Here is an 18,100-nt window from a genome sequence, read left to right as displayed (position 1 = left end):
AATAAAAAGAATTTGGAATGAAGAGACCTTGTCTTGAAGCCGCCCTGAGCCCCACTGCTGTCTGACCTGAGCCCTCAGTGAGTATATCCCAAATCTTCCATCGGCTTTTAAAAAATGTGGTTCAAACACAAAAGTTTCAGCGGAATCAGGGTAACAGTTACAGCAGCACGAAGAGGTTTTACCAGATTGGAAGCCATTCTGTTACCACCAAAGGACAAACCCCTGTGCATATTTGATGCTGAAACAGTTTCCTGTTTCAGAAGTTTATTTTAACAATACTTTTCTTTGTGAAGGCTTCTGAGGAACTTAGGGCATTTGTACAACATATTAAAAACAATATTTACGCCATCCCTCTCACTGCCCTCTTTACAGACAGATGCAGATTTCAAATCTAGCCAATTTTCAGTGAGCAATCACTGTGTTGTCTTGTAGCTCACAGAGTCAGGTGCAAATCAAACCAGTCAGCTCTTCTGTGCACTTTTCAAGAGTCACTTCGTAAATACACCAGTTTGCGAAAAGTTACAAAGTTGGGGTCTCTCTAGCTCTGGAGCCAGGTAGCTATTTCTAGCTTTGAAAAGGCAGGTCTGAGCACGGGCATTACCATAACAGAAAGAAAATAAAGCAAGTTTATGTACAGCTTCAACATGACAACACACACACTGGCAAGTCATTCTGGAATTACATTTTCATAACAACTGTTCTACGCAGGTCTTTGCTGAAATCCACTTTTAGCCCTAAGAAAATATTGTATAAAATAGAGCAGTTCTGATGTCACCTAATGTTGTCAGAGGAAACAAAACACATGACACATTGTGTAGAAAATCTCTCTCTGGGACATCTGTAACCATTTAAGTTCACAGACTGAGCTGCGCTGCAGATTGGATGTGGTTAATTAACATGTGATATTCTAGTTTTCAGTGCACAGGAGATGCTGATGAAAGATAAGACCACCAGTCTGACCTGTGCCATTGTCCAAGTGTAACAGACACTCGGGTTGGGTTTCAGGGGATCTCTTCCACCTTATTCCAAATCACAGATACTAAATCTCTCTCCACAGCTGGCTACAGGAGTTTTTGATTTCAAGTAAGAGACAAATAGTTACAGCAAGTAAGAAAATGGAAAAGTTAAAGGAGGTTGAGCACAAGTGGTGAAGTCTGCCAAAGAAAACTGGTCATTGTCCAAGAGCAGAGACAGAAGTGTCAGCCGAAATCAATCCCTCTTCAGAATGGCTAGAAACGCAGGCCATTCTAGCATCTGAAGATCCAGTCAGATGGGAGACGATCAAGTTGACAAACAACTGGTTTTTAGATCCTTGCCTCATTTGTTGGTTTTGTTGATTAGTGCCCAGATTTCTAAGCCTTCAGATTTTCAAACGGTTGGAAGTAGGAGGAAGTGATACAACACACCTGAGTGAGCCTGGACATGAGAAGTGACCTGCTAACTGTAGCAGTTGAAGGGCAGAGGACATGAATCAGTGATATTGTCCAGTTCTTTTGGCCCCTAATGAAGATATTTACAAAGTGAATAGGAAATAAACTAAAGCCTGAATTAGTCTGGATTTCAGCTGCAACTGGATTTGGGTTCAACTGCATGTGTCCCGAAAAGGGGATTTTAAAACAGTGCAGAATCTCAGCCGCCAGGAACACTTCGCCAAAAGCAACCCATGCCAGAGCCAGGCTCATCGTCTCCTGAATGCACGAGAGATCCTCCAGGCATTGGGCTCCTCATAGCGATTGTACAGGGGCTCAAGCCGCTGCTGCTTCTTCTGTTTGCTCAGTTTGGTTGGATCAGAGACTTTGAAGAAGGCTGGTGCAAATTCCACCAGCCAGCGCGGGTCAATGGTGGTCACTTCGCGCATATACTCCTTGGTGGTCAGCACCAGCTCGTGATACACCACCCTGCAGAGAGAGAAGGCAGCAATATTAATGCTTGCAGAAGGGGAAATTAATGGTTCTTAACAATGACAAGATCTTTGGAGCTGAAGACCTCATCTCATGTGAGGGGTGCTCGAGACCTGTCCCCCTTGGTCCAGTTCTCTATCTCTCCTTCCCCCTTCAACATCACCTCCAGGCTCACCAGACCCCAAAAGAGCCACCCCCAGCAGAAAGCCTCTCTCATCCACCTCCCACATTCTGCAGCATGGAGCTGCTTGGTTTCATGTCAGGATCCCCCTCTCGCTGACTTATGCTGCTGCATTGAACTCCATACGTGGAGGAGAGGCACAACAGGACAGCTGGAGGCAGGACTCCAGACAGTCTTGCTTTGCAGTAGTTGTAGCAACTCATATGTCCTGTACACGTCTGCTCAGGAGCTGAGAACAGATCACAGTCTGTATCTTTGCTCTCTATTCTTGTTCCATGCCCATCACTGAAGTATCAGAGCATTCACAGATTTTGATCTGTATTTTATGTATAGCCCATGCTGAGGACTTTCTAGCTGTAGAATTGAGAATTAAACTTAGAATTAAGAGTCCCTGTTTTCCTACCATTCTGGCTGCCTGTTGAAGAGGGCACTGGATGGGTGAATATAGACCACCTGCTGGTCAATGAGAGTCCGGTAGCCCTCCTGGGGGTCCTTCTTTGCTGCATTTCGGAAGAAACCGCTGCAGATGGCCTTCTGGACTCGCACCGTCGCCTTCCCGCATGACACCACATCCAGCTTGTGTCTGCCAGAAGAGAGTCAAAAAGAAAGAATTTAGAGGATCCCCATGTTTGGTGTTCAAGGCACAGACACCATAACACCCAAACAGCAAGCACCAATCAGCTGCTGCTAAAGGACGAGAATGCTAAAGAAAAGCAGAACCGGTTCCTGCCCTCTGCTGGATTTGCTCACCTGTCCATAATGCCCAGCATTTGTTTACGGATGTCCTGTGCCCTGCGCAAGGACCGGGCCTGGATAAAATTCTCATAGCACCAGGGATTCGAGAACTTATTATTCTTCCAGGAATTGTAGACAGCCAGCAGGGTGAGGTGGTCCCCTTCTGTCTGGTGGAACTTGGCTTTCTTCTGGTCAGCAAGTGCTTGTTTATCCTAACACACAAAACACATTTCCATCACGTGTGTTTTAGAGACAGTATCATGTAACCCTGGCAACGGGGCACTGGTTCTTCTTTAGGCCCACATACTGCATGTTCTTATGTGCTACTGAAATGGACAGCCCCGTATTTAACCAGTGCAAGGCTGTGCTGCATACAGAGCATACTAGCTTTTTTGTAAAGGATTAAATACAAAGCACTGCAGATCAGACTCAGCCCTGCCAGGTCAATGGGAGGCCCCTCACCCACACCTGGGCTGAACTGGACCCCTATGATTAAGGCATTACCATTATGACACAGAATGTTAAACTTGAAAAAGACTAGCACAGCTGCTACCTGGAAACACAGACCTGCTGCAGACTCCTCCTCTCCTCTCTCACAAGAGGGGAGGGCTACAGCAGAGAACCCGCAACACTGTGTCTTTCCTGAGGAACGCTTCTCTTTCCTCACCCCAACTATTCTTGAAATGATACTACAGGACACAGGCTCACTTACGCTGTCGGCTGGCTCTGTGTTGCATGCACAGAACTAGTCAGATTTTTGTTGCTTAGAAATCTGACCTTCAATGACTGAGTGTATGTCTACACTATGGAGACGATATGACATAATCGTGTCAGCATAGCTATGCTGGCACAGCCCCCCTACACAAACAGAAAGAGTTTTTCTGTAAGTTTTGGAAAACCACTTCCCTGAATGATATTAGCTACGTTGACAGAAGCCCTCTCTGTCAACACAGCTGCGTTTTCTCTGGAGGTTTTGTTGGCATAACTATGTCAGTCGGGGGTGTGGTTTTTTCACACCCCTGACTGATGTAGCTATGCCAATATAACTTTTCAGTGTAGACCAGGCCTAATCAATAGACTGCAGAGACGTCCATATTTCTCAATTCCATGGATGTAGCCTTGGGATATCGATCAAACACTGAGGTCACTGGACTAGACAGCAATAGGACATTATAATGAAGAAATAACAGATCCAAAAGGAGTCTGATATGAAGCAGTCATGTCACCACCAGAGCCTGCAGCCCAGAGGTGCAGGAAGAGGGTCAGCGCAGGAGGGGCTTATAATGTGTAACTTCATTCTGAAACCATTTCTGTTTCTCGGGGAGAGGAACGGGGTTCCTCCAGTCACCCGACACGAATGGCTCCGAATTCCAAAGCAGGAGATGTCAGGTTCTAATGTTGTGTTTCATTTACTGTTGGGAAGCAAAGAAAAAAGCAAAGCCTCCGACTTTCACTTCCCCAAGGGCAAAGTGGCAGCAAACATCCACCGCTTGGGGGCATGGAACAAAGAGGTGAATTAGCTGGTGCAATATGTGAGCCAATGAACCCTTTAATTACGATCTTGTCTGGGGGAGTACGCACATACCATTACACCAGATGCATTCAATAAACACCACCGGATTCCTCCTTCCCACCATGCAGCCAGGGCTGGGCACTACAGCACATAGGCCTGAATTCCTTACCTTTGGTCTGTAGAACACATTCTGTACAGACAGCATAGAGACTATAGTTAACATTTCTTCACTGCATCCCAAATGTACAGACATGATCAACATCTTACATAACATGGGCTCCAAGGGGAACTCTGCCATCTGCAGGAATAAAGGACAATGACATATTTTCAGTGGTGCCGAAGCAAGGCTTCAAGAGGTCTCACAAGATCAGAAAATAGGCCAGATTTGTTTCACTTGGAGACTCTAACTAAACCTTAATGGGAGAGAAGACAATGCCATTGAGTGTTTCCCTACCATGGCACTGCCCACTACCTAGGGGAGCTTTACTCGGCACAGAGCAGATGACCTTTGCCATCTACATGATCAGAGCAGCCCAACACTTACAGGAGATTTTAAGACACTTGTAAAATGGAACTCACTTATTAGAGAAAATGGCACTGCTCCATTGGGAAGCAGAAAATACATTATTATTTACTACTTGTCTGCAAAGGCCAATTGCTAGTGGGGAAGTGGCTTTGGACCCACTAACAACGCACAAGAGCACAGAGAGAAAGCACTGACAGTGCCAGGTAACCCTATGGATAGCTGCACCCAGGCAGCCTGAGAACACAATACAACCAGTGTTCAGAGGCACGATATTTAACCTACTCTGCGCCCAAGTCGAGTGAGCAGCCCCTCATCGTCCAGGGCTCCCAAGGTGTAGAGCTGTTCCATGGCGGTGATTAGCGTTTCCATCGGGGGAGCATCCATAAAATCAAAGGAGAGCAAGTCATTGATCCCCATAGCCTGAAATAGAGTGAAAATCTGAGGGTAAGAAACACCAGGAAAGAAACAGGAAACCAGGCTCCATAAGTAGAGACAACTCCAGGAGCAACAAAACATGAGCCAAAAGCCAAAACCAAGGTCTAAGCAGCACTGATGAGCTCTTGTGCCCAGGGTTCATGCCTTATCTCCAGTGTAACCACAAATCCCAGTGGGCACGTTATTCCATCCCTTGGGACAAAGACCAAAACAAGAAAAAGTTCTAGTAAAGGTACAATAGTGAACAATCCTGCACTAGCCCCAGGGAGATGCGTGTGGTGACCTAATAGTTCCGTGCCATCTCTAACATCGATAACTCTCACATGGGTATGGTCTTCTATAGATCCCCAGAGTATCTGGGGATACGTATATTTGAAAGACTCAACTACCACCACCACAAAAGAGAAGTCCCCGCCATGTTGTGAGATGATGGCCTGAGAAATGTACACGTATTTTATAAAAGATTTTGTTTGTTTTTTATAGCAGGGCATGGAAATGTATGATTCCGCTAAGACTCCTGGGGCTTTGCATTTCTAGAACTTGCAATAATGAAATATGGCTTTCAGGTTGTGTGTAAAGAATGGCTTTTGTGGGACTGATATCTGTAAAGCTAAGTCTGAGTCTAAGTTACAACCCCCGGGAGAAAGAACTGGAAAGTGAGCTATAGTTCTGCCAATGGCACAGTGTTCCTTCCTATCCATTTGCATGTAGTACAAGGGTGGAAATTACAATCACATCGGCCTGTATTTCAGCAAAACAATGAGATACGGATTCCTACCTTAAGGGAGAGCACTGTGCTGGCCAAGTTTGTTCTCTGGATTTCAGGCACGTTGGTGGTTAGCATTTCGTCTCGGTAAGCACGCTCCGTGTAGAGTCTGTAACACTTTCCTGGCCCCGTTCTTCCAGCTCTTCCTGCTCGCTGCTTTGCCTGCGCCTATAGGATTTCAGAGGGAATACTACATCTCAGAGGCAGGTAAGCATTATCCAGGACATGGATTCAATCAAGAGACTAAGTGAGAGAGGAATGAAGGGTTAGTTGTTTGCAGTTCTGTTAGCATTATTACAGGGGCTCCCAACACAATGCAGGGAGGGATATGATGTGCTAAGCATAGTCGGAGTGTGATGCAAGGCACTGTGTGTGGGGAAGTGGTATTTATTTCCCCCCCTTGTTTCCATAAAAATTCCTCTAAGCCACAGATTTATTACTGATACATTATCTAACATATGCTGTGTACCTGGGAAATTGGTGTAACCACCAGCTGATCAATTCCAGTCTTGGAGTTATACACTTTCTGCTTCACAAACCCAGGATCCACCACATAATAGATTCCATCAATAGTCAGGGAGGTCTCGGCAATGTTGGTAGCAATGACAACCTGTAAGCAAGAGTACAGTCTGATTCAGATACTTTCTCTGCTTGCCAACCAGATAGAAACAGAACTAAGCTAAACTAGTGTTGCTCTGTTTATACAAACAATTCAATATGTTATAATCAGACTGTTGCTGACACAACTGCTATGATTTAAAATTACTGATTATTCTCCTGCCACCATGTGTGAGCAGATTTCACCTTTCACCCCCACAAATGGCCAGATTTTAAACCTGTTTTAAGCTTTAGGGCAGTATGTGATGTGAACACAGTGGAACTCATTGATAAAAACGAGGAAAAGGTTACCAATTTCTGCTCAAAGAATTTTACATGAACCATAAAAAGTATTATTTTGCCTGGCTCTGCAACATAGCCCTTATGAGACAAGAAACCACCACAGAATGTGCTTCAAGAGAATTACTGCCATCCTCCGGGAGCTGCTTCTATACAGACCTTTCAGAAACTCAGACTTGCAGAGGACAACAATGCCCTTGAAAGGTAACATCTCTAGAGAATCTTTCTGCTGCATCAATGTTATTTATAAAGCAATTCTGCACAAAAGGGTTTGGGTTAAAATCAAACAGAAGACTACTTAAATGCCAAAAAATGAATGGAGAATTGGCCAAGAAAAGTTCTCTGAGTTAAGCCACATAAGAGCTGCTGTTTCAAAGCTACAGAGCACAGTCTATAATTACTCTCCTCCCCAACCCATGGCACATAAGATTCTGAATGGAATGAACAGTGTAACAAGTCCCACTATTAAGTGTTTCATCAGAGGGGGAAGCCACCCTTTGCCTGGGATTACCTTCCTGCTGCCTGGTGGGGCTGGGTCAAAGATCCTGGTTTGCATCTCGCTAGGTAAAGCTGAATACACGGGGAGGATAATTAACTCTGGCACGTCGGGTCCTAGAGATTTCATTCTCTCATAGAGGATCTCACAAGCTGTATCAATCTCTTCCTGACCCGTCAGGAACACTAGGATGTCACCTACAAAAGAGAACATGTCCACAGAATTAATCCTGCTCCACACAACTCCTGCCTAACCACTCCCTTTGCTTCCTTCTTCCCCTCTTCTCTTCCATGTAGAAAGATCTCCCCTTTAGATGTGCTCCTTATAAAGCCATATGACCCCATGACACAGGACCCTGCCACCGCCAAATTTTAATCGCACTTACCTGGTGGCTCCGTCAAATGGATCTGCATCACTGTGATCAGACTGGCATCCAGATAATCGGTCTCTGGTTCTTTCGTGTACAGAATTTCCACAGGGTATGTTCTGCCGGGAATCGTGAAGATTGGAGCTTCATAGAAATACTGGGAGAATTTCACAGCATCTAATGTCGCCGAAGTTACAATGAGCTTCATATCCTGACGTTTCTGCACTGTCTGTAGCAGGAGAGAACATTCCCATGTTAATAGTGACAAGGGCAACAAATAAGGGCTTCAACAAGCCCCTTCACCCAGTTACATTATTCCAGGTAACAAGGGGCTTCAATCACCTCAGGGGCTTTGGCAGATTCGCAGAATCATCTAAATGCAAAGGAGGATACACTGTCCTTCTCAGAGAGGCAAAAGCCCAGAATCTCATGCAATTTAAAGCTAAGGCCATATTTACAATACACTTCCCTTTTTTCCTAGTTAAGGGAACTCCCAGCACAGAGACCTTTGGGGAGAGGCAGACTGGGTTAAGTGAGACTATTTCCTTATTCTGAGACAGCTGCTTATTCACCCCCAGAAATGTTCTGAATTAAATGAGCTTCATCTGTTGCCAAAACTCCATTTCATTTACAGTCAGAGCTAAGACCAGGTGAGCTCCTGTTGTAAAGGTACAGTCACCTTCAACCACAGCTCAGTTCTCACAACTGACCGTTTTAAGACATAAGGGTCTTAAAAGGCAGACATGGCTGCCTTCCTCCTGGGTTCCCTTCTGATATAATCTGTGGAGAGCCCAGGGGCCAAACATAACATTACCTTTTTCAGAAGCCCAAAGAGCACATCAGTGTGAATGGTCCTCTCGTGGGCCTCATCCAGCATGATGATGGCGTACTGGGTCAGGTCCGGGTCAATCAGGCACTCCCGCAGTAACATACCATCCGTCATGTACTTGATGACGGTCTCAGGGCTGGTGCAGTCTTCAAATCGAATCGTGTACCCAACCTACGAAACAAGAGATGGAAGCAGAACAATGGGTTTGAATGAGTAATGATGTCTCTGCCCCTTACACTAAACTGACTGAATTGATGGAACAAAATTGTTGGCAATGATAATCCCAGGTTGAGTTATTCTGCCAGCCCCTCAATTCAAACTTGCCATAGAGCATAGGTTAGTTATCCCATTACTGATTTTTCCCTGCTTTTCATCGTGTTTATGCAGCTGCCTCCTCCAACACAGAACTTTACCTCCTGTCCCAAACAGCAACCAAACTCCTCAGACACTCTCTTGGCAACAGACATTGCAGCCACTCTGCGAGGCTGGGTGCAGCCAATCTTTCCTCTCGATGTGTAACCTGCCTCAGCCAGGTACTGGGTGATCTGGGTCGTTTTCCCAGAGCCTGTCTCGCCGATAACAATCAGGATCTGATTGTCATGAACTGCCTGAAAGAGGACACGTTAGAAAGTGCTTGTTAGGATTTTTTTTTTTTAAATACAGTCAATCTAAGACTAGATGTAGCCCCCGAGTGCCCTCACACATGCTGGCTCAGACAAAGTGTTCTAGCCTACGTCTTGCTAACCAGCAAGCCAGTAAACTCTTTAACCACTCAGCTGACTCACCCTGCCATAAAGACTTGTGTCATTTGGGATCTTAGCTCCAATTTTGGCCCTACTGCTTTAAGAAGTACCTGCAGTTTTACAAAGATGTATAGAGAAAAATGATGATTTTAAAATACCATTTAATTCTAAAAACTCTCAAGTGGCTACTAACTTGTCAATAAACAGACCCAGTAACATTCCTATTAACCCTTCCCACTCCAAGGAGCAGGCGGCTCCTGCATGGGTCTTACCTGAATCAGCTGCTCCTTTAGTCTGAAGATTGGGAGACTCTCCCTCTGCTCAATGATGGAAAGTTGGGTTTTTTTACCATAGGAAGCTTTGTTGCCACCGAATGCATGTTTCTTCCACTCTGGGATATCATTGGGCATCATCCCAATACCCCGCATGTTGGCAGCTATTTGTCTCCCATCCACTAAGAAAAAAAAAAAAGAGAAGTGAGAATTTAGTTATCGCATTTCAGTTCACATGGCACAAATGTAGTAATGAACTAGACACAGTAAAAAGGCATTTTACAGGTAACACTACAATCTGCCTGTTTAGAACTCGAGTGAGCTGTTCTGGCATATTGATTGTGATTTTGGGCCTACTACAATTTTTGCCATTGTCCCATCTGTGAAACACTTGGTAATACACTCAGTCCACTCTCCCATCACACTTTGACTAAAAGACTAAACATAAAAGCTAGGCTCAAGATGAAAAAAGACTTAAGTGAAGTGGCCACATACATAGACACCAAGATATTCTCCTGGAATGGTTCAGCTCCCACAATGAATGGCACAATAGATACTTAAACAGAGACAAGTCAGAACCCACCATCAGGAAGAGGATCCACCCAGTGTGTATTAAGTCCCATGGGGATAGAGTCCATCTCTGCTTCCCTTTGAGCTTGTTTGAGTTCTCGCCTTTCTTTGGCTAAAGCACTTTGCATCATTGCGGCCTGGGACAAGGAGCCATCAGGATTCTGAGGAACAAAAACAACATACAATTACAAGCACTGTCCAGTCCTGGAGACTTTACTACCCCTCTCCTCTGTACACCTTTATTACAGCCCAGCCCATCTGTCCTTGAGCTTGAAGGCAATCTCTTTCCCACAGCGACTTCAAAGGCTTTTAAAACTTTATTCTTTCACAAGTGCAGAAATATTTTTGATGGCTAGATTTCCAGGATGCCAGTGGCTGTGACTGTAAAATAGGAGACTCCTTTCGTAGTCCAATCAAGGATGAGATTACTGGTAATGAGGTGGGAAGGATAGTTTCCTGGCTATCCCCACCTCATCAAAAACAAAAGGATGAGTGGGGCAGAACACCACTTGGTTCTAACTCTTTTTCTGTGGAATGTAGGCTGCATGTTAACCTAGCTTTTCTATTCCATGATCTCATCTCACTGTTACCAATGAAATGAAAACCCAACTATGTATAATAAAAGAAAAAGATCTCCAACCCAGCGCTCCTGATTTTCTGGGCTATGGATACCAAGATTCCACTCATTATTGCTAATTCCTGAGTATTTACATAAAACCAGCGTACAAGTTTTCAATCATTAGTCTGAAATCTCTTACCTTCACTATTTTAATGGGACTCATATCCATGCTTTGCTTCGTATGCCCTCGCAGGAACGGTGGCTCTTCCTCAACCAGCTCAATCTCAAGGTCCTCATCTAAAACCCACAAATAATTCAGGTTTAACAAGGAGACACATGCAGCTTTTTTCAACAAACTTCCGCAGCAGGAAAAGGAAGCTACATTGCTGAAGTGTTTTCTGTGCATCCTGTTTACTGTATAATTACATATTCTACAAAGGTAAAAATGTCACAGGCAAGGAGACAGCTCCTGGCCAAAGGCCACCAGCACTTCATTAACCAAAAGGAACCAGCACATCTGCCAGCTCCAGGTGTTTAGAGCTATTGCTAACTATGAAACTCCTTACACTCGCTTGCATCAGAAGCTCCTTTTTGCATAGATCACATACACAGAAACACAAGCAATCTATTATACCCACAGTGAAACTACCAGACAATATTACCTTCTTCGTCATCAACTTTGGGGAGGATTCCAGTCTCCTCATCAAAGTCAGGAAACTCTTCTTTGGAGAGCACGTTAGCAGCAATCATCTGGGAAGGGAATGGAGAGGGAAGGATTAGTTCCCACATGTGAACATCATTCAAGGGTAGACTGGCCCATTTAAGATTCTACAGCTCTCTGGGATGGAAGGAAGGTTCACTTTGCAAAGAGACAGGAAGTGTAAGTTCTCCCAGGACACTGTGGCGCTGGGATTGTCTGAGGGAACTAGTGTCTATTAGTGTGGTACACCAGAGTATAAATAGGAGAAATAGGATGAAATTAAGAAAGGGACATTTACAATGAATTATCAGCTAATACATCCCAACAGGGTGATGTATTGGGTTGTAGACGTCTCCCGGAAGAATTCAATTGCGACTTTAAAACTTCTCTGGACACAACATTAGTAGATGTGCTGCAGGGAACAACCCAGCATCAGCAGAGATGGATTAGTATGGCTTTTTAATCTCTGACACCTTGTCTTTCCTGGATTTTAGTGCTTGTGGAAGATGCTGGAATGACAAGTGACACTTCTAACAAAGATGTTTCAGTTATTAACAGCACTAGCCAGATTTATGAATCAGGGATATAGGAGTGAAAGGCTCCACATTCCATTATGGATCCCTGGGACTGGCAGAGAGGGACACCTGTCTTATACTTAACTGGATCACATTATTAGCCAAAGATTACTCAAAGCCTTATGAGGTCAGAGCTTGGGAAACCCAGATTTCAGAGAGCTTATAACAGTGAGGAGGATGTACCCAAGAAACCATGAAAAAAAAAAAAAAATGGGAAGGTGGATGGTAGTCTGTGAAGCTCCCCTACAATCATACTGAATGACATTGCCCCAGACATCCCAGTATGAGATGGTAATGCTTTACACCTGTTTGATTTCCCATTTCTCTGGGTCTGAAATCCGGGTGAGACGCTTCCGTTCAAGGCTATCATCCTCCACTTCAGGGGCATTCACCAGGGAGAGGTGACTGGGTCTGTCTGGGTTCCTCATAGAGGTCTCTTCATTGGTCTCTCCAACCAGGTTTCTGCGTCGGTTTGGGTTCAAGTCTTCCCCAGTCTCTTGATCAACATCCTAGATCAAATATGATTGACAGATTTATTAATCACTGTCCCACCTTTTCCTTAGATACCTGGCCTGGACCTCCTTCCTCTACCAAGCATGTAAAGGCAAGGATCTCTCAGTTTCCCAGAGGGGCCACAGCCAAACACAGCCCATATATGTGAAGACATTTCACTATTGTTTGTTTTTTAAATTAACATCTCAGAAGTGATTAAGCAGTCTGTGGTCAGAAGCACATTGTGGCCTGTAATTTAAAATAAAATGCCTCTTTCTCATACAGTGAATGGAGGATGGGCATAAGTGACAGCTTGGAGTTTGGCTGGGCACCTGACTAAAGACTTCAAAGTTACCACTTTGTTTGGTTCAATGAGTGGTACAAACACTTTTGAATGCTTAGAATCTTTATATGCAAGGCATCTGAAAAGAACATGTGGAGAAAACAGGGAGTAGGAACCAATGGGTGGCATAAATACAGAACTATAACTTACCAGCTTTAAGTATTAAAATATGTATTTTGAAGGGATTCAAGTTGGTATTTCACATATTGCTGTAAACTAAAACTGTAAACACTCTCTCTCCACCATCATTTGATCTGTGTTCAACACACATCTATAAAATTCTTCCATACCTTCATGCTCAGGCTGGTTTTGGACCCAGTAAAGGATAGCACTTTGACCTTTACTCTTTGACCTTTGCTCACAACATCAGCAACATTAGCAACACGTCCCTCTCTGCGAAGTTCAGAAATATGAACCAAGCCTTCCCAGCGTTTCCTGTGGGTCACACGTGGAGAAAAGAGCATGAGATACTGTATATTACTCTGGGAAATAGCCTTTCACATATCATTTTAGCATTTAAATGTCTTTACGTGTTTTAGTGCTCAGAGGTTTTAGCGTGTTTATGAACTGTCCCTGGAAAGAGGAACATTCTTTACTGTCAGCTTTACTTTTTTGAAACAGAAAATTCACTGTGGTCATGAAATGCAGTGTGTATCACTGGCATACTTGCCTGAGTCTAATAAGGCATCATACTTTTTTTTTTTTAAAGTCATATTAATATCAGAAACTGAAGCAAATGTTTATAATACACAAAGGAAGGGTGATGGTACAAGAAGTGGTAATGGCTCATTGTGAAGGTCAGATGGGTACCTTAGTCCTTCCAGCTGCACAAAGCACCCAAACTGCATTATACTTGTGACTTTGCCGTTGTAAATTTCTCCAATCGAAGGCTCTTCAGGTGGGGGCCGATCCACATGCTTGTCCCTCCATCTGTCATTACTCTTCTCTGCGTATTTCTCTCGATCCTTACGGTCCCTGCTGGGACTCAGACTCCTGCTCCTTGAGCGGTATCTGGATTTCCCCTTGTTCTTATCCCGAGTCCTAGAACGTGACCTGGAACGGGATCGGTGTCTCCGTTTCCTGTCCCTGTCTCTGCTGTGACTGCGCCTCCTCCTCTTTTTTTTTGCCCTGGAAAACATTAACAATCTGTGTTCAACTTTCATACAAGAGCAGGTCATGCAGACAGAAAACTTACTGGCTAGCCCTGGCCCAGAGATGCACTGGAAACTTACCGGTGGTCAGTATTCCTTTGTTTTTCCTGCCCACCTGCACTAGGCATTAAAGCTTCAAGTTCTTTAAGAGCATCAACGGCCACTTTCACATCATCTTCATCCAGCATAGTCTGTAGACACAGATAAATACCTCTGTAAGCAGGCTGATTAAAATCCTATCACCAGCACAGAGCATTAATCTGTGCAATGGGACAATCACCCTCATTTCTATTTCCAGAAAGAAAGGAAGTAGTAGAAAAGATCACAGAGAAAATGCAATGTAAAGAAGCAAAGATATGGGGATGATTAAACCAGGAGTCTCAAAGCCAAACCCTTCTCTGCCACATGGCTCTACCAGTTCTGCCTCGATGTAAGAATTTGGAGATTAACTTTTTAAAATTGTTACTGAAACCTTAATATGCATGTTACTAGTAGGCAACTTCGGTAGCCTAGATTTTAATCCTAAAGTCCTGACACAAATTAACTTCTCCATAAGTAGATGCTTATTACAGTTCCCAATCTGATTAAAGGTATATGCTAATAATGTATTTCATCCACCTCATCTTCAAACCTCTGCACAGTTCCACCTCTTCCTCTGCCTCCTCCATGCCTCTCACTTTCTGCACTCTTCTGGATCCTCTTTCCTATCTACCATCTTCAATTTTCCTGCACTTTGTACCTTCTATCATGCAACCCCTTACACTAGGTGTATAAGGGTCTTTCAATCCTAGGTGCCAAACATGCTCCTTCAAAACCACTCCTTAAACAAAGTGTCCTACAATGGTCTCAGTGTCACCATGCAGTTTTGCACCTGAAACATTATCTGCTTATTATGTTGTCTGAGTTAGACTGTGAATTTGTCAGGGTAGGATCCTTGTGTTGTTGGGTGTTCTGCAAAGCAATGTTTGCCCTGAGAGAGCTATATTAACAATAATCCCCTGCAACTGACCTCCAGCAATCCCAAACCAACTACTTACTTCCCACTCTATTCTGTGTTTTCATTTCTCATGCCCCATCACATTTTGTGCATTAGAAGCACAATATAGATGGTCATGTTAATGTAGCAACTGCAAACCAAGAGTGAGAAAACAGAAAACAAGCATCATGTTTCCATTCACAGATTGTTAATGTGTGAAATTGCATCCTTACCCTGATGGTGGGATTGTCTGGCCTGCAAAGGGCTGGGAACAGGTCCTTCAGCTTTTCCTTTTCTGTTTTGGGTTTGACAACTACCTCTGGTTTTAGAATAAAAAAAGGGTAAAAAAAGAAAAAAAATTAGAAGTGCACCTTTATCACATGGCTAGAATAGTTTTCTACCATCATTTCTGAAACTGAGTATTCATTTCAGCTCTGAATGTAAATTTTACTGCAGTTTTTAAAAGTTGAATTAAAAATAACTACATTTCCCCTCACAAAGGAAATTCTGATTAAGTGAGATAGTGAAATATGCAATATTCTGAATTCTGCACTGAATAAAGCTCTCTTCGAGTAGCCCAAAAGCTTTGCACCAGCGACTCAAGTAATACAGAGAACTCCACTGGAATGATAGTATATAAGATATAAGAATAGCGATTTCTTCTGTCATACCCACAATGTCCAACAAACGCTGAAAGGGTTAGGACTGTTCTCTATTGAGCTGTTGGAGCAGTGAGACTGTACTTACCTTTGCCTGTAGATGGCTTTGCTGGAGGCCGCATTGTCTGTATGAGACGTAACAAATTACTAACGAGGGAATCCTGAAAAATTCGATAAAGCACAGAAGATTTTTTTAAGTGATTGCAATATTTTTGCACATTAGCACAAGGGAGGGTTTGTTGGAAGGGAACAAAAAGCTCAATCCCAACTTCTAAAGATGTAGAAGTATAGGGCCATAGTCACAAAAAATCACACGTACACCATAGAAGTTCAGTTGCTTGGAGTAGAGAACCAAGACAAAAAGTGACTTGGCTTTACAATATTATGAAAATTCCATTTAAGTGACTCTCCACACCAGTCACTGGCTCTAACTAGGACAATCATTTTGACCTGTTTCTAAGGTACTTATCTACCTGGTGTGTGAGGACCATAAAAAGTTTGTTTTCATGACAAGTTGTTTTTCTTGCACTACACATGCATAGTAATAAGACACCAAAGAGCCCAGATGAGTCTTCAAAATTGCATAGCGGTTCATAGACTGCATCAAGCAAAGTTAAATAAAGCTTAATTAGACAGAAGTGTTTGGAAGCCAGCATACATGAACTATTAAGTGAAAATAATTGCACATTAATAAACACAAATACTTAATCCTTGCAACTCTCTTTTAAATAAAAGATGATCTCTGTGTTCAAATCTCACTTACTGTGAACTCGGCGCCATTCTTTGAAAGGGCAGCCTTGAATGTGTCAAATGTGGTGTTTTTCTCAGCGAGATTTATCACAAACTCAGCTGCAAAGAAAAGGTGATCAAGAGTGAAACAAACAAAAATAATTTGAAGTCAGATCAAGTGCATTTCACTCTGAGGAAAGGGGCTGGCTCATATAGCCACAGAACATGGAATGCATGGTCTGCAGCAGTGCAAGTTTCTCTCTCTACACTGCCTTAAGTCCATTTTCAGGAACCCAGACCTGAAGGGATTGTGTCTCAGGATGAGATGAGAGCTCATTTTCTAACTCACACGGTCAACTCTTTGGGGGCGGGGACTGTCTTTTTGTCTCTATTTGTTCAGCGCCTAGCACAACTACTGGAGCTCAAAGATACTACCACAATACAAATGATGAATAATGGAAGTGTCAGGGCAATGAGGCTGAAGCTGGTTTCTTGTTCCCAATTCCTTATTTGATTATATAATTAATAAATATTTACATAATTACACATTTACTTTTTTACCACAGTCACTCCTGTTAGTCTGATGAAATTTCTAAAAATGTAAAGCTTACATTGAGATTCTTGAAAACAAACCCCGTTGCCTCCTCTGTCCCCCATATCTACTCTAGCGACACCATCATAGGACCCAACCACACCAGCGACACCATCAGGGGCTCATTCACCTGCACATCTACTAATGAGATATGCCATCATGTGCCAGCAATGCCCCTCTACCATGTACACTGGCCAAACCGGACAGTCTCTACGTAAAAGGATAAATGGACACAAATCAGACATCAGGAATGGTAACATACAAAAGCCAGTAGGAGAACACTTCAATCTCCCTGGACATTCAACAACAGATTTAAAAGTAGCCATTCTTCAACAACAACAAAAAACCTTCAGAAACAGACTTCAAAGAAAAACTGCAGAGTTACAATTCATTTGCAAACCTAACACCATCAATTTGGGCTTGAATAGGGACTGGGAGTGGCTGGCTCACTACAAAAATAATTTTCCCTCATCAATTATTGGGAGTGGACCACATCCACCCTGACTGAACTGGCCTTCAACACTGGTTCTCCACTTGTAAGGTAACTCCCTTCTCTTCATGTGCCAATATATATTTATGCCTGTATCTGTAATTTTCACTCCAGGCATCTGAAGAAGTGGGTTGCCCAAATATAACTCTAACTCTCCTTATAGTTAGTATGGCAACACCCATTTTTTTCATGTCCTCTGTGTATATAGATCTTCCTACTGTATTTTCCACTGCATGCAGCCAATGAAGTGGGTTTTAGCCCATGAAAGCTTGTGCTCAAATAAATGTGTTAGTCTCTAAGATGCCACAAGTACTCCTGTTCTTTTTGCCAAATAAACCTGTTAGTCTGTAAGGTGCCACTGGACTCCCCGTTGTGTTTGTGGATACAGACTAACACGGCTACCCCCCCCCCGCCCCCCGGTACTTGAAAATAACGTTGGCCTCTGAATAAGGAGCTGAGATCCAGGATCCAACTTCAGCCTCGTGTCACGGCAAACGTCCAGCCTCGCATCGCCACAGCGACTCCCTCTCACCCGCCCCCTTCCTCCTCCAGAGGGGTCCCCGGCTCCTGCCCCCCGCTCTGCCCCGTCCCCCTCTCCCGGGG

The 18,100-nt window shown here is 43.6% G+C and overlaps 1 protein-coding gene across 1 annotated transcript; it reads right to left on the bottom strand.

Annotated features, from left to right (window-relative positions):
- Positions 1-247: 247 nt before the first annotated feature.
- LOC112125967 (ATP-dependent RNA helicase DHX8) lies at positions 248-16,530 on the bottom strand. Its single transcript, XM_024224333.2, has 22 exons — positions 16,450-16,530; positions 15,775-15,847; positions 15,261-15,346; positions 14,133-14,242; positions 13,711-14,028; positions 13,191-13,335; positions 12,371-12,574; positions 11,453-11,540; positions 10,990-11,087; positions 10,245-10,392; positions 9,662-9,843; positions 9,060-9,254; positions 8,632-8,817; positions 7,836-8,046; positions 7,466-7,647; positions 6,527-6,667; positions 6,070-6,225; positions 5,139-5,276; positions 4,500-4,628; positions 2,833-3,029; positions 2,486-2,665; positions 248-1,898 (listed from the first exon to the last, which is right to left on the bottom strand). The coding sequence occupies exons 2-22, from the start codon at positions 15,806-15,808 to the stop codon at positions 1,679-1,681; spliced, it is 3,348 nt and encodes a 1,115-aa protein (XP_024080101.2). The 5' UTR covers positions 15,809-15,847; positions 16,450-16,530; the 3' UTR covers positions 248-1,678.
- Positions 16,531-18,100: the final 1,570 nt, after the last annotated feature.

The sequence above is a fragment of the Terrapene carolina genome, unplaced genomic scaffold, assembly GCF_002925995.2.
Source record: "Terrapene carolina triunguis isolate 2854851 unplaced genomic scaffold, T_m_triunguis-2.0 Scaffold1053, whole genome shotgun sequence".
NCBI classification, from domain to species: Eukaryota; Metazoa; Chordata; order Testudines; family Emydidae; genus Terrapene; species Terrapene triunguis.
This window is presented reverse-complemented; position numbering and strand designations above follow the sequence as displayed.